At 48.4% G+C, this 14,213-nt stretch overlaps 1 protein-coding gene across 1 annotated transcript in view; it reads right to left on the bottom strand.

Moving 5' to 3' along the window:
* Positions 1-12,005, bottom strand: part of CUX2 (cut like homeobox 2) — a 30,424-nt gene extending 18,419 nt beyond the window's left edge. Inside the window, exon 1 of the mRNA XM_054392921.1 lies at positions 11,928-12,005. Coding sequence (XP_054248896.1) covers positions 11,928-12,005 — 78 coding nt within the window. The remainder of the gene's footprint in view (positions 1-11,927) is intronic.
* Positions 12,006-14,213: the final 2,208 nt, after the last annotated feature.

Here is a 14,213-nt window from a genome sequence, read left to right as displayed (position 1 = left end):
ACTGGAAAATGCCAAACTGACCCCAAATGGATCAAACCTGGATAGGCTGGAGAGTTGGGCAGAGGGGAACCTCATGAAGTTCAACAATGGCAAATGTAGAGTCCTGCACCTGCGGAGGAATAACCACCTGCACCAGTACAAGTGAGGCGCTGACCTCCTGGGCAGCAACTCAATGGAGAAGGACATGGGAGTGATGGTGGACAAGGCAGACTAGTCAGTTAAACCCCTCCTAAGCCACTGGTAGGCTAATTATCACACAAAGGCCAAACTTCACACCTCGGCCCAGTGGCAGCTCCTGTGCTGGAGCTTTTCCTCCTCAGTGCTGGTAGAGCTCCTGGCTCTCCCCACCTGCCCAGCTGGCACTGGTTTGTCATTCAAAGACAATGCAAGGCACTCATTTGTAAGCCAGAAGCCACCTGAGCAAACCGCCTTCTTCTTCCCCACTCACAGGCACTGGAGCACAAAGATCATTTTTCTATTGTTAAAATTGTATAAGCCAGGCTTTTTATAGCCTCTCGTACACAAACCTACTTTCTCTGCGTGCATTTCCAGTGGAGGAGGAATCTGGGGGCTTTCCTTCAGTGTTCTACAAAAATGCTTGGCTTCAGGGTGCTTTAAAATAATAATAGTAAAGAAGGGAAGAGAGGGGGGGAAGCAGCAAGCAGTGAGCGGCACTGCCCGTGTATAGCAGCAGGATGGAATCCTGCTTACTGAACCCACCAGCACTGAGGTGGCACTGGGAACCCTGCCAGGGCATCTGTTGGGGTGTTCATAGAACCATAGAATCCATCAGGATGTTCAGAGAACCACAGAATCATAGAACTGTTGAGGTTGGAAGAAGCCTTTGAGATCATCAAGTCCAACTGCTCACAAAGAGCTTGCAATTGCACCACCACTAGTGCCAAGCTGCTACCACTAAACCATATCCCTCAGCACCACTTCCATGAGTCTTTTAAATCCCTCCAAGGATAGTGACTCCAGCACCTCAGTGGGCAGACTGTTCCAGTGCCTGAGAATCCTTTCTGGGAAGAAATTTTTCCTAATATTCAACCCAAACCACCCTTGACACCACTTGAGACCATTTCTTCTTGTCCTGCCACTGTCAGCTTGTGTTGGGGAGCTCCATGGCATCAACCCTTTATGACCCCCTGAGCTTAATTCATCCAAGGGTATTTGCACAGCAGGACAGGGCAAGAGCTGATGAAATGGTCCCCAAATGCCTTCTATGATGAAATAGCCCCAGATGTTATGCAGGAAACTGCAGGTCTGATGGCTTCAGTTAAGTTGCTGATGGTAGTTAATGGGTGGGAAAGTGTTACACATGCATCTCCCAGGATGGAGCTAGAGCTGGAGCTAGAGCTGGAGCTGGAGCTGGAGCTGGGCTGAGTGGTGGGTCAAGCCCTCACATGAACTTGATGGAAAGTTGGACTGTCCCCAGTGATCCCATAGAGAGGTGAGGTTCATGGGAGCACAGTGTGGGGTTGCTGCAGGCTCCTGCCCACCCTGGAGCCACAATATTCCCAGTAGAGGATTCTCAGATCTCCACGGGGATTGCTGAGGAGAGGAATAGGCTTCAAAGTTTCCTCTTGGAAAATACTTTGGCCCTATGAAGTGACTTCAGGAATAAAATTCCACACAAACAGCCCAGCTGATAGGCTTGGGCCAGTACCTCCCTGCTGGCACAGGTTGGGGCTGCATGGGTGGCAGGCACAGGTGACAGAGAGGTGAGAACACATCAGGGCTGCCCCTTTGCTCTGCACCCTTTGGTGGATGCCACCTCAGAGAAGATGGAATCATGATTCTTTTGAGATTATCAAGTCTAACTGTTAACCCAGTACTCCAGGTTACCACTAAACCATGTCCCTTGGCATCACATTTCCATGGCTTTTAAATCCCTTCAGGGATGGAGATTCCACCGCTTCCCTGGGCAGCCTGATCCAGGGCTTGAGAACCCTTTCAGGGAAGAAATTTTTCCTAATATCCAATCTAAACCACACTGTCATTCCTCATATACAGCTGAATAAATATCCAGAAAAAGCCCACATTAGCCCTGAAATCAAGATTTTGTTATAAAAACCCCCAGATCCTTGCTTTTTTGTGACAGAAGTCGGGACCAAACCCTGTACCCTCATCTGAGAGAGCAACATCACCAACATCCTGCTAAAAGGAGGAGAAAATGGCTAAAGCTTGAGGATGGTAGATTTGGAGTAGACATTAAGAATAAATTCTTTACAGTGAGGGTGGTGAGATATTGGAACAGGTTGCCCAGGGACATCATGGATGCTCCCTCCCTGTAGGTGTTAAAGGCAAGGCTGGATGGGGCCTTCAGCAACCTGGTCTACTAGAAGGTGTCCCTACCCATGCAGGGGGGTTGGAAATAGGTGATCTTGAAGGTCCCTTCCAACCCAAACCATTCTACGAATCTATGAATCTGTGAAAAATGGTAGATGTGAATGTCCCCACAAGCAGCCCTGGCTCAGCAGGGTCAGGAAACCCTGTACACCCCCATCTGAAGGAGCAACATCACCAGCACCCTACTAAAAAGAGGAGAAAAAGGCTAAAAATGGGGGAGCTGAATACTCATGGCTCAGCAGGGTCAGGATGGCATCATCCCCGCTCCCCTCATCAATGCAATGCCCATCAGAGATGGCAAACCCGCCACCAGCCACTCTCCCTCTGCCCACAAAGCTCTGCCTCCACATTATATATCCACATACTATTAATCCCTATTTTCCCCCCCTCCATCTCCCTTCCACAGCATCCACGGGCTCAAGGTGAGGCACGGCAGCGGCGCGGGATCGCTGCTGTGTGATAAATTACATTTACGCGCTGGGTCCTTTTCATGGCTGGTGACTTTCCAGCAAAGCAATTATCACTGTAGAATGTGTAATAGCCTAATTAATTACTATTGTCAGGCTGGCCTCTGTGCCATGATTATACCTTCTGAAGCCAACTTTTTAAACATTTGGAAGCAGAAATATTATTATAATTGACTGACAAAATGGTAAAACTCCCCCGGCACAGCCGATCCTCCTCCCAGCACGGCGGCCGGGACCGAATGTCTGAGCAGCTCCCCTCCAAAGGCGCGGGATTTGCATCACACCGGCGCTGAGTTTATTCTTATATCCATGAGATCAAGTGCAGGATAAGTAGTGGGTTATTTCCATCTAAATAGTGGTAGCAGTAAACCACAAATGAGCTCTTTTTCAGCAGAGAGGAACAGCTGTCGGGGGAGAAAGAGGCAGCAGAGACCCCAAATGTTGAAGAAAACTGATGAAAAAATAACATTCGAGCCTTTGCTATTTTCCTCGCTTTTCCCTCCATCTTTCTTTCTTTTTTTTTTTTTTTTTTTTTTTTCTGATGTGTGAAGAAGTTGGGGAGAGCTGGAGTGTTGTAGAGGAGTGAGGGGAGAGAGCTGGAAGGAAGCTGCTGTCCTTGGGGAGATGTTTAAGTGAAACTTCCTGGTTTCCAGTTTGTGCCCATTGTCCCTTGTCCTGTTACCAGGTGCCACCGAAAAGAGTCTGACCCCATCCTCTTGCCCCCCACAGGTCCTGTAGCTCTTGCTGAGCTTTGAGCAGATCCCCTCTCAGGCTGCTCTTCTCCAGGCTAAACACCCCCAGGTCTCTCAGCCTTTCCTTCTCACAGAGATGCTTCAGTCCCCTCAGCATCTTCAGAGCCTCCACTGGACTCTCTCTGCCTCTCTGGAACTGGGGAGCCCACTCACACCCTCATCACACACTCACACAAACCCTTTGCACACTCTCACAGGTCCATCACACATCCACAGACCCAGCACACATCCACAGACCACTCACACCCTCCCAGACCCAACACACACTCATAGATCCATCACACAGACCCATCACACTTTCACAGACTCATCACACTCCCCCATTCCGACCCCCTGCCCACCCCTCTGAAAGCAGCACCAGCTCAGCCCATTTTCAGGAGGCCAAAAAGATCAATAATATAAAAATAAAGCCTGAAAATTCTAGTTAAAGGGAACGTCACAGAAATATGTTGTTCACGTTCCTGATTCAGAGATTAAAAAAGAAAAAAAAAAGAGAGAAAGAATCAATCGAAGTTCTTCAGATGATGTTATTTCTAATGAGAAATGCAGCGAGAGTGCTGCACATAACTGCTTAACAGAGAAAAAAATGCATTAATAATTTACTTCATAAAGCTCAGGGTCCTGAACACATGAAAATTGCTGCTGGTTCTTAATTTTGTTGTAATACTTCCTGACAAGTTCAACGATGCTTTGGCAAAGTTCCTGCCAACACAGGCAGAGGATGCTCAGCTCATTGGATTCATTTCCCCCCCTTTTTCCACAGCATCCTGACCCAGATGGCGCCAGGAGAAGGTGCCAGGGCTTTTCCCTTTCTCCACACCACAGGATTCCCTTGGTAAGCCTCTTCCTGACACCCAGCCTGTGGTGAGCTATAACCTCTTGCCACCACGTTGCAAGAAGGGAAAATATTCCAACCTTATTTTACTATCCTCAGAGATGTAACTTAATACACTTCCTTCTCACTGGCTGATTTAGTTGATTTTTTTCTTTCTTTTTTAATTCTTTCTTTTTTTCCTTTCCCCCCTTCTTTTCCCCCTCCTTCCTTTTTTATTTCCTTCATTTTTTTATTTCCATTTTTCTTCTTCATTTATTTTTTCAGTGCATTTGCTGACAGTTGGCAACTCCAAACCATCTGCTACTGACACACACGCCAAAATAAAAAGCTTCAGCACCAAACCCAAAGCAACTCAAAGGAGCAAGATGATTTCTGGCCACTGGCACAAAAAGGTTAATTCCCAGAAAGACCAGATTTCCTGCAAGTCCACAAAACTATTTTCCTGCAAAACTCCACAAAATTCCCTGGGTGACCTAAGTGTAGAGTGGCAGAGGAGCTGGGCAGAGATGTCTGGGGCTCTGCATCCTTGTCATGAATGAAATGGGGTGAGGAGGGGGTTCCCAGTGGTCCCCAGGTTCAGGATGGAGACAGGATGGAGCTAGGATAAAGCTGGGCTAGCCCCAGCACCCCCAGCACTGATGGGTGCTCCCTGAGCATCTCCAAGTTTCACCTCGCGCTTAGCAGAACAAAACTTTTAATTTAGATGTTTTCATCTATCTATCAGAGTTTAAAAAAAAAAAGTTTAAAATAATGACTGTAATAAATGAAGGTAATTAATTGTAGTTTGTTCCTTTACTGTCTAGTCAGCTTAATTTTACCTTTTCATCTAATAATGAGAAAATAATTTTTGTGCTCTGAGGGTTAATGATATGTAACTGCAAGAGCTGCTAATTGCATGTTGCAAACTATTCATCAAAATCCCCATCTGCGCTACTTGATTATGTTTGCTAAATTATTGCTTTGAATTATCTTTCATAAAGCAACTTTTGTAATTAGCAGGGCTTTCGCTTTGCTCTTTTCTCCGTCGCAAGGAGATTCAAACTTTGGCCGTCTCAAGCTGTTGCCATGAAAGCGCCGTCACGGACAGCTTCTGGTGAGAGAAAGAAGCTGCCCTCGAGATAATCGAGGCAGGAAATAAAAGCTGGGTTTAGTCACTCTGGGTAAAATCTATCCTCCTGGCTCCAATCCCCTTTCCTCAAGAGAAAAAAAATATAGAGAGGGAGGAAGGCTATGGGAGCCTAAATGTATCGGGGATGTGTTTGGGAATGGCAGGGAGAAATGGTCCACAGGGTCCATCCACTGCCAGCTGGGTTAAGATCTGAACATTATTTTAGTTTTTCCTTTCCCATGTAGAAGGAGGAGCAGAGGGAAATGGCTCTGTCTTCATCAGCCAGCTTTTCCAAGATCCCTCCGGGAAGCAAGGGATGGAGCACTCTGCTCTCCCAGGTAAATGTTTGTGGAAGTGCTGGAAAGTGGGATGTGAGGTGGAATGTACTAGAGAAATGTGTTAAAAATGGGGAAAAGAGGGGGGAAAGAGAAAATAAAAAGGGGGAGGGAAGAGAAAAAAAAAGGGGAGGAAGAGGGGGAAGAAAAGAAGAAGGAGGGGGAAAAGAGGAGAAAAGTTGGAAAAAGAAGGGATAGAAGGGGGAAAAAGGAGGGAGGAAAAGATGAAAAAGGAAAAATAAAACAGAAAAAAAAGAAAAAGGGGAAAATAGAAGGATAACTAAGGGAGAAAGAAGGGGGGAAGGGGAAAAGGAAGGAAAAAGAAGAGGAAATAAAGAAAAAAGAGGGGAAGGTGGGGGAAAGAGTGGAAAAGGGGGGAAAGAGGGGAAGATGGGGGAAATGGAGGGGAAAAGAGAATACAGAAAAAGGGCAAGATATTTTAAAAGTGCGAGAAAAGGAAAAGAAGGGAAAAGAGGAAAAAAGGGAAAAAAAAGAAAAAAGCTGGGGTGGGGGGAGGGAGAAGAAGGAGTGGGAAAAGAAGACAACTAAAAAAAAGGAAAAATCAAAGGAGACAAATAGAAAAAGAGAAAAAAAAGATAAAAAAGGGGGGAAACAGGAGGATCAAAAAAAGAGTCTGCAAGCCCCCTGGGAGTCTTGCCCCCCACAGCACTCAAGTCCCCATCCCACGCCACCTGGCACAAAAGCAACCAAGAAACCCAGCCTCAAGACACTGGAATCCACTTTTTGGGATAAAATCTCCTAAAACGTCCTGTGGAAAAAAACACCTTGGGAGGGGAGAGGTAGGCAGCCGAGCTGGGAATCACATCCCACTCTCCCAGCCCTATAAACCCCCCATCCTGAGCTGCTCAGGTTGGGGGACAGGCTGGGGCTCCCCAAAGGACATCACTCACGCTCATGGAGCAGATCTAATGAAGACTATCTGAAAAAAAATGCAGTATTTAAAGGACTGAAAATGTATTCCTATTGTTATCACTCTCTTTTATGTGTTTATGCATAGTGCATCGGAATGAATCAATACTGGATGGCCCTATAAATAAATGAGCGTATCAGTAAACCCTGTAATAAAATGAAGTGATGAAAAATATGGAAATCAGGAGCATTTGTATAAATCCACTTATTGTTTACTTTAATATTTTCTTATGCAGTTTCCGTAGCTCCAAAGAGGCAGATTTAAAACCAGGTAATGCTCAGCAGATGACAGATCCTAATGTGTCGCTGCCGGCAAGCTCCGAGTGCCAGCAGCTCTCCAGGGGCTTCCATCGAAGCACATTAGAGGAGCTGAGAAAGCAGCCCCTGAAGAGAGAGTGTTAGGAAATCAGGGAGAAGAAGAGGTATCCTAAAGTGCAACACATCTCACCAGCATCCAGAACCAAAGCCAAGGTATTCACAGAGCAGTCAGGGATTTGGTAGGGTCATGGGGTTCGGGAGCACCTGGGGTCAGCCTGGACAAGGAAGTGAGATGCCTTCTGCAGCAATGTGGTGGGCTAGGAACATGCAGTCCCACCCCAGTGCTTGGCTCTTCCTTAGATTGCCTGTTACAACCTCATCTGGTGCATCCTGCACATGTCATGGCATCTCCTGACCATGCTGTGGCACCTCCTGGCCACTCCATGGCACCGCCTGGTCACATCATACCATCTCCTAGCCATGCTGTGGCACCTTCCAGTCACATCAACAGCATCTCCTGACACACCATGGCACCCCCCAGACCACACTATGACACCTCCTGCTAATACTCTGGCATCTCACGGCCTTTCCACAGCATCTCCTGGCCACTACACAGCACTTCCTAATCACTCCATGGCACCTCCTGGCAATGATGGCTCCTTCTCCTTTCTGACACCATCCCTGGTGTCCTGCAGGGTAAATCAGCTTGTTAGCAACAGGGCCTTGCCCATACCCCTACACAAGTGTGGCATAAGGATCACTCAGCACTCTCCAGGAGGCAAAGCAGACAGATTTCATCAGCTGCAGAAACCTCTCAGGGGTTGAGGACTACGACCCTGTGCCTTGGCCACACCAAGTCAGATCCAGTCCGTCCCTCCCAGGGCTCATCCCTTCTTGTTTCAACCCTTCCAGGAGCCAATGGGGTGGGATGGGATCATCTGGGAGCAAAGGCAGGTCCTGCCCACTCCCCTCTCCTTTCAGCATCCCCCCATAAGGTTGCCAGTTTTTCCTCCCACCCAGGCAGGCAGAGAACACCCCTCCCCAAACAGCCTCCAAGAAAAGCTATTTTAGAATTGCTCTTTTTTTTCCTCCCTTCACGTCTTTTTTTAATTTTATATTACTTTTTTTTTATCATAACCAACCCATCTCCCCCCATCTGGGCTGTGAGCTGGGTGCCAGCATCTTGAACAGTACTGAATGCTCAACGTTTGCTTTTTATAAACTCCTCAAAACCCAAAGCTTCCTCCCATGCTGCTAGGAGGCATCCAGGAGCATGCTTCATCTTCTCACAAAGTCCCTCTGTCCCCATCAGGACCCAGATCTGTCCATCCAATGGAGATACTGGAGTCAGCAAGAGACAGAAGTTCCACATAACCCAAGGGTAGAGGCTGTAATTTGGCTTTGTGGCTAATTAGCTGCCCTTCTGGAGAGCTGGACAGAGAGAAATCTCAGGAAGTTCAACAAGGGCAAGTGCAGAATCCTGCACTTGGGGAGGAATAAACCCCTGCACCAGTACAGGTGAGGGGTTGACTTGCAGGTGCTGGAAAGAAGCTCCATGGAGAAAGACCTACAAGTGCTGAGGGACAAGAAGCTCACCATGATCCAGTGGCCTGGAGCACCTCTGTGAGGAGCAACCTTGAAACACCTGGGGATTTTTACCCTGGAGAAGAGCAGACTGAGAGGGGATCTGATCAATGCTCAGCAACAGCTAAAGGGTTGCCATCAAGAGGATATGACCAGACTCTTGTCAGTGGTGCCCACTAACAGGACAAGGGGCAATGGGCACAAACTGGAACCCAGCAGGTTCCATCTGAATGTGAGGTGAAAATTCTTTGCTGGAGCCCTGGAGCAGACTGCCCAGAGAGGTTGTAGGGTCAGCTTCTCTGGAGAGATTCCAAACCCACCTGGACATTGTGATCCTACACGACCTGCTGTGGGTGACCCTGCTTTAGCAGGGGGTTGGACTGGATGATCTCCAGAGGCCCCTTGCAACACCCACCATGCTGGGATTCTGGGATTGATCTCAGTCAGTTCTCAAAAATCTAGTTGCCAGGGTGGGAAATCCACCCTCCTGCTGAGTTAATTCCCCACCAGCAAATCTCCACTACCTCAGGTACATTTTCTTTAATTCCCAGCTGAGTTCAATTAAATGTTTCTGAGACCCTGCACTTCCCCTCACCATGCTGCCAGAACCGAGGCAGTGGAACGAAGCTCCTTCTGGAACAAAACAAAAACAAAAGGAGGAGGAGAAAAAAATAAAAAAGGAGGGGGAAGGGAAAAAAAAAATAAAGGTGCTTTAGTAAGGTTGGGGGTTTAAGATTGCAGGAATATAATTCCCACAGCCTGCTTCTGCTCTGTGTGGCGCAGCCAGGGTGCGTTGGCAGTATTGACAAGGGGGTTTATATGAATAGTTGAAGAAATTCTGTATTCCCTGCAAAAGAAAAGGCAAGCAGAGAGGGTTGTTGAGATAATCAGGAGCTGGCTAATCAATATTCTCAGCCCCAGCCTCCTCCACGCTTCTCCAAAAGGAGCAGTGCCATAAGCTCATCAGTAACTGTAAAAAAAACATCGCACTCCGAGTGTCAAAATAGTCAAGCACAGCATATTGTATTGCCAGATTTCCCTCCCGGTCCACCCCAGTGCCAGATTCCATCCATCAGCAGGGAGGGAAGCCATCCAACGATGACTTACTTACACTTAAATGTTCATAAATAAGGGTTTAAGATATAGATGGCTTTTTAATTTTGGTGGATAGCAAAAAAAAAAAAAAAAAAAGGAAAAATGCTGAGTTTGATGCAATGCGTTGCAACCTCTTGGGTGCTCACTGGTAAATCCCACAGCCAGGCTGTGCTAGGGGATGCCCTGGACCCTGTCTGGTTTCTATCATGGTGAAAACAGCCAGAAAAAAAAATTCCTTCTGGCACCATAAAGGGTTGCAAAGCCTTTGTCTGCTGGGGAGATATGGCGAGAGAACGTATCCCCGCCGTGGAAACCTCATTAGACAGCCTCTAATTACTGCCCTGCAGTCGGCGGGAAGAGACAGGAACCGTAAAACCTGAGCAGGGAGCGGGGAGCCTATTAATTGCTTTTTGATAAATTGAGGGCCAAGGTGATGGTGCTGGAGGTTGGGCAGTGCCAGTGTGGGGCTTGGTGGCCAGCGATGAATGTCCCGTCCTCAACTCATCCGCTGTGGGTATCCCCACCTGGCTCCCAAAACAGGCACTTTTAGGGCAAATTGGGTTTGTAAGGGAAGGAGCTGCCACCTCAGCTGGTCCTGGCTGCAAGACCTCCAGGCTGTGACCTCCACACTCAGCATGGAGCCAGCTTTGCACCACAGGGGATTTAAGCCACAACTGCCTGAATCACAGGGGATTGCTTCCTCCCTAGCATCACTAAAATCCCACCTGGCCGTGCTGTGGTGGGATGCACAACAGGAGAAGAGACAGCACACAGTGGCCACCACCATCCCCTGGTAGATGTACTGTGGGGCAGGCGGGGTGAGCCCCGCCATCTATCACCCCCTACACCCTATGTAAATCCAGGATGCTAAAGATGTATGGAGCCAATTACCAGGGGTCAGCGGCGGGTGCGAAACGCAGCCAGCGAAGCTCCTGGTCTCCAATGAATTTGCAGGAGATTGCCGGCTTACTGCCTTTTATTGGACAATATAAATATTTCACTGTTATATAAAAAAATATTGGCGAGAAAGCAGATAAACCCCAGTCCTGTGTGTATACAGAGAAGCAGGGAGTGAAAAACGGCCATCAGCAGCTTTTTAATGGCCTTTTGGTGCAGTACGGAAACATGGCTTGAGGAAGGGATGACTGCAGTGAGATCAGGGGACCTCCAGGACCCTCATCCTGGACCCACTGGGACTATGCGAGGAAGAGGAGCGATGCTGGTAACACAAGCCAGACACATGGGCAGTGGTGTAGTCAGTGGGGTTGGGTCTTGATCCGGATGTGATGGAGATAGAGATGTGGGTGTGCAAACCTTGGAGGCTCAACACCATTCCCAAGAAGCAGACGTTGCCCTCAAGCACCGGGCTGAGCCTGTGCCCACCACAGAGGATGCTCAGAGGGGAAGGGTCAGGAATGACCTTGCCATACAGATCAGTCCCAAATGCATTTTTGTTGTTTATCACAGAACCTCAACATGGCAGGGGCTGGAGATGATCCAGTCCAGGCCCCCTGTTAAAGCATGGTCATGCAGAGCAGGTTGTTCAGGACTGTAATGTTGAGGTGGGCTTGGAATCTCTCCAGAGAAGGAGACTTCACAACCTCTCTGGGCAGCCTGCTCCAGGGCTCTGGCACCCTCACACCAAAGAAGTTTCTCCTCATGTTCAGATGGAACCTCCTGGGTTCCAGTTTGTGCCCACTGCCCCTTGTCTGTGGCTAAGCACCACTGACAAGAGTCTGGCCCCATCCTCTTGCCCCCCACAGGTCCTTTAGCTCTTACTGAGCATTGATAGGATTCCCTCTCAGGCTGCTCTTCTCCAGGTTCAACAGCCCCAGGGCTCTCAGTGGCTCTCAGAGGCTCTCAGCATCTTCTCAGAGATGCTCCAGGCCCCTCAGCACCTTTGTAGCCTCCACTGGACTCTCTCTGCAGTAGTTCCCTGTCTCTCTTGAACTGGGAGAACTGGACACAACTCGTCCTTTTTTGGGATCATCTGTCCTCATCTGCAGCCCACTGTGCCAGCAGAGGACATCCTTGTTTCATGCTCACCAATATATCAACCCTTCCCCATGACAATAAAGCAGGAGAAAGGAAAAAATAAAAAGCCTCTCGAAATCGATCGTTCTTTCTCTCACTCTCTCTCCACCTATATTTTATTAAAAACTTTAGCATCAATATTAATGTTTAAATCCTCACCAAGCTGAGTTTAATTACCTGTAAACTGCATCCACAGCTATGTGGACTTTGCTCCTTGCTGCAGTAAATACGACTGAGGAGGAGCAGTGCCAGCATCTTCAAGCATCATATTCCTGTCCCTGTATCCAGCACCTTGGCTCTCAGTAGCTTCACTGATACTGGGTGACAGAGATGGAACCATGGCATGATCCAACCAGGGATGGAGGCAAAAGGAAAAGGGAGAAAAGAGAGAAGGCAAAAACTGGGATCCTGAGAAGAAAATAACGCAAAACTATAAAATATTTGGGGCTCCTGCTGCCAAAAGGAATCTGCTGTCAGCCACCACATGAACCACAACATTTGGGAGGAGGGAGAAGGAGTTGAAAGGAGCCCATTAGTGGCTGAAGGCGATGAATAACTTGCAGGAGCTGCTCTTAAGCCACATTCGGTTCACTGGTGGCTGGTGCAGTGGGCTGGGAGCTGGAGGAGGCTGAGACCAGACCTCAGTTAACACCCCCCGCAGCCTCCCCTGTGCTTTGCCCTCCATGCATGGTCCTGTAGTGCAGATGCTGAGTCATAAGCTGGACAAGCTGGCCATGAGCCAGTAATGTGTCCTCACAGCAAAGAGGGACAATGGTCTCCTGGGGTGCATCAAGAAAAGTGAGGCCAGCAGGTTGAGAGAGGGTCTCCTCTACCTCTACTCTGCACTACTGGGGCCACATCTGAAGTACTCGGTCCAGTTCTGGGCTCCCCAGTTCAAGAGAGACAGGGAACTACTGGAGAGAGTCCAGTGGAGGTTACAAAGATGCTGAGGGGCCTGGAGCATCTCTGTGAGGAGCAAAGGCTGAGAGCCCCGAGGTTGTTGAGCCAGGAGAAGAGCAGACTGAGAGGGGATCTGCTCAATGCTCAGCAAGAGCTAAAAGGCCCATGGGGGGCAAGAGGGTGGGGACAGACTCTTGTCAGTGGTTCCCAGTGACAGGACAAGGGGTAACAGGCACAAAGTGGAACGCAGGAGGTTCTATCTGAACATGAAGAGAAACTTCTTTGGTGTGAGGGTGCCAGAGCCCTGGAGCAGGCTGCCCAGAGAGGTCGTGAAGTCTCCTTCTCTGGAGAGATTCCAAAGCCAATTGGACATTGTGATACAGGGCAACCTGCTCTGGGTGTCCCTGCTTTAGCAAGAGGGTTGGACTGGATGATTCCCAGAGGTCCCTTCCAACCCCCACCATGCTGAGATTCTGTAATTCATTGAGGTCTTGGCATCTAAAATGGAATCAGGGTTTAGAGCATGTTATCAAAGGAGCTGTAATGGGATCTCGCAGAGGGCAGAGATTTGAGGCACGCATCAGATTTCCATTCCCAGGAGGATAGGAAAAGGCTCTGCTTTTAAAGAACCCATATATCAAGGGATGCCATCACATGTGTTGTACTGGTGGCTGCTCATGGGCAGCTCCAGTGTCCTGGAGTTTCACCACTCTGCTCCCAAAGAGAGGCTGACAGGGGGGAATAGCCTCGCCTGCCTGCCCGCATCCTGCATCCCAACAACTCCAACTCCAAATGCACCCCCCATGTTTCTCCTGCATCCCACAACCTGATCTTCTCCCAATTGGTTTCATTAAGGCCCCTTCCTTATCACATCTATTAGAGCAACTTAGAATCATAGAAAGATTTGGGTTGGAAAAGATTTCTAAGATCATCAAGTCCAACTATCAACCCAACACCACCACAGCCATTGAACCATGTCCCAAAGTGCCATGGCAACACGTTTCTTAAACACCTCCAGGGATGGTGACTCCACCTCCTCCCTGGGCAGCCTGTTCCAATCCCTGACCACTTTTGCAGGAAAAAAATTTTTCTTATCTCCAACCTCAACCTCCCCTGACACAATTTCAGGCCATTTCCTCTCACTTATCACCTGATACCAGGGAGAGGAGACCAACCTGCTGCAACCTCCTTTCAGGGAGTTGTTGAAAGCAATGAGGTCTCCCCTCAGCCTCCTCTTCTGCAGACTAAACAACCCCAGTTCCCTCAGCCACACATAAGACTTCCCAAGGCCAGGGCTGGGACTGCGCCGGGAGTGGTGGAGGGTGAGGCTTCCCGAAGCAGATTCATTTCCATATTCATTCAGTGTTTATCTCGCAGATGTACGGATCCGTTACAATGGAGAGAAAAAAAGAGAACTCAGAATTTGTTCTCAAAAGATATTCAAATTAGTTAATCAAGAGTCCTTTTATTACGTGTCTCATGTACCAGCAGCAACTATCCATGGAGATAAATGATCAGCTGCTAATAACTGATTACATTGCAGCAAGTGTTTTCTTATCCCTA

This window comes from Indicator indicator, chromosome 26 (assembly GCF_027791375.1).
Source record: "Indicator indicator isolate 239-I01 chromosome 26, UM_Iind_1.1, whole genome shotgun sequence".
NCBI classification, from domain to species: Eukaryota; Metazoa; Chordata; class Aves; order Piciformes; family Indicatoridae; genus Indicator; species Indicator indicator.
The sequence above is the reverse complement of the archived record's forward strand: the minus strand, read 5'-3'. Positions and strand labels throughout refer to the sequence as shown.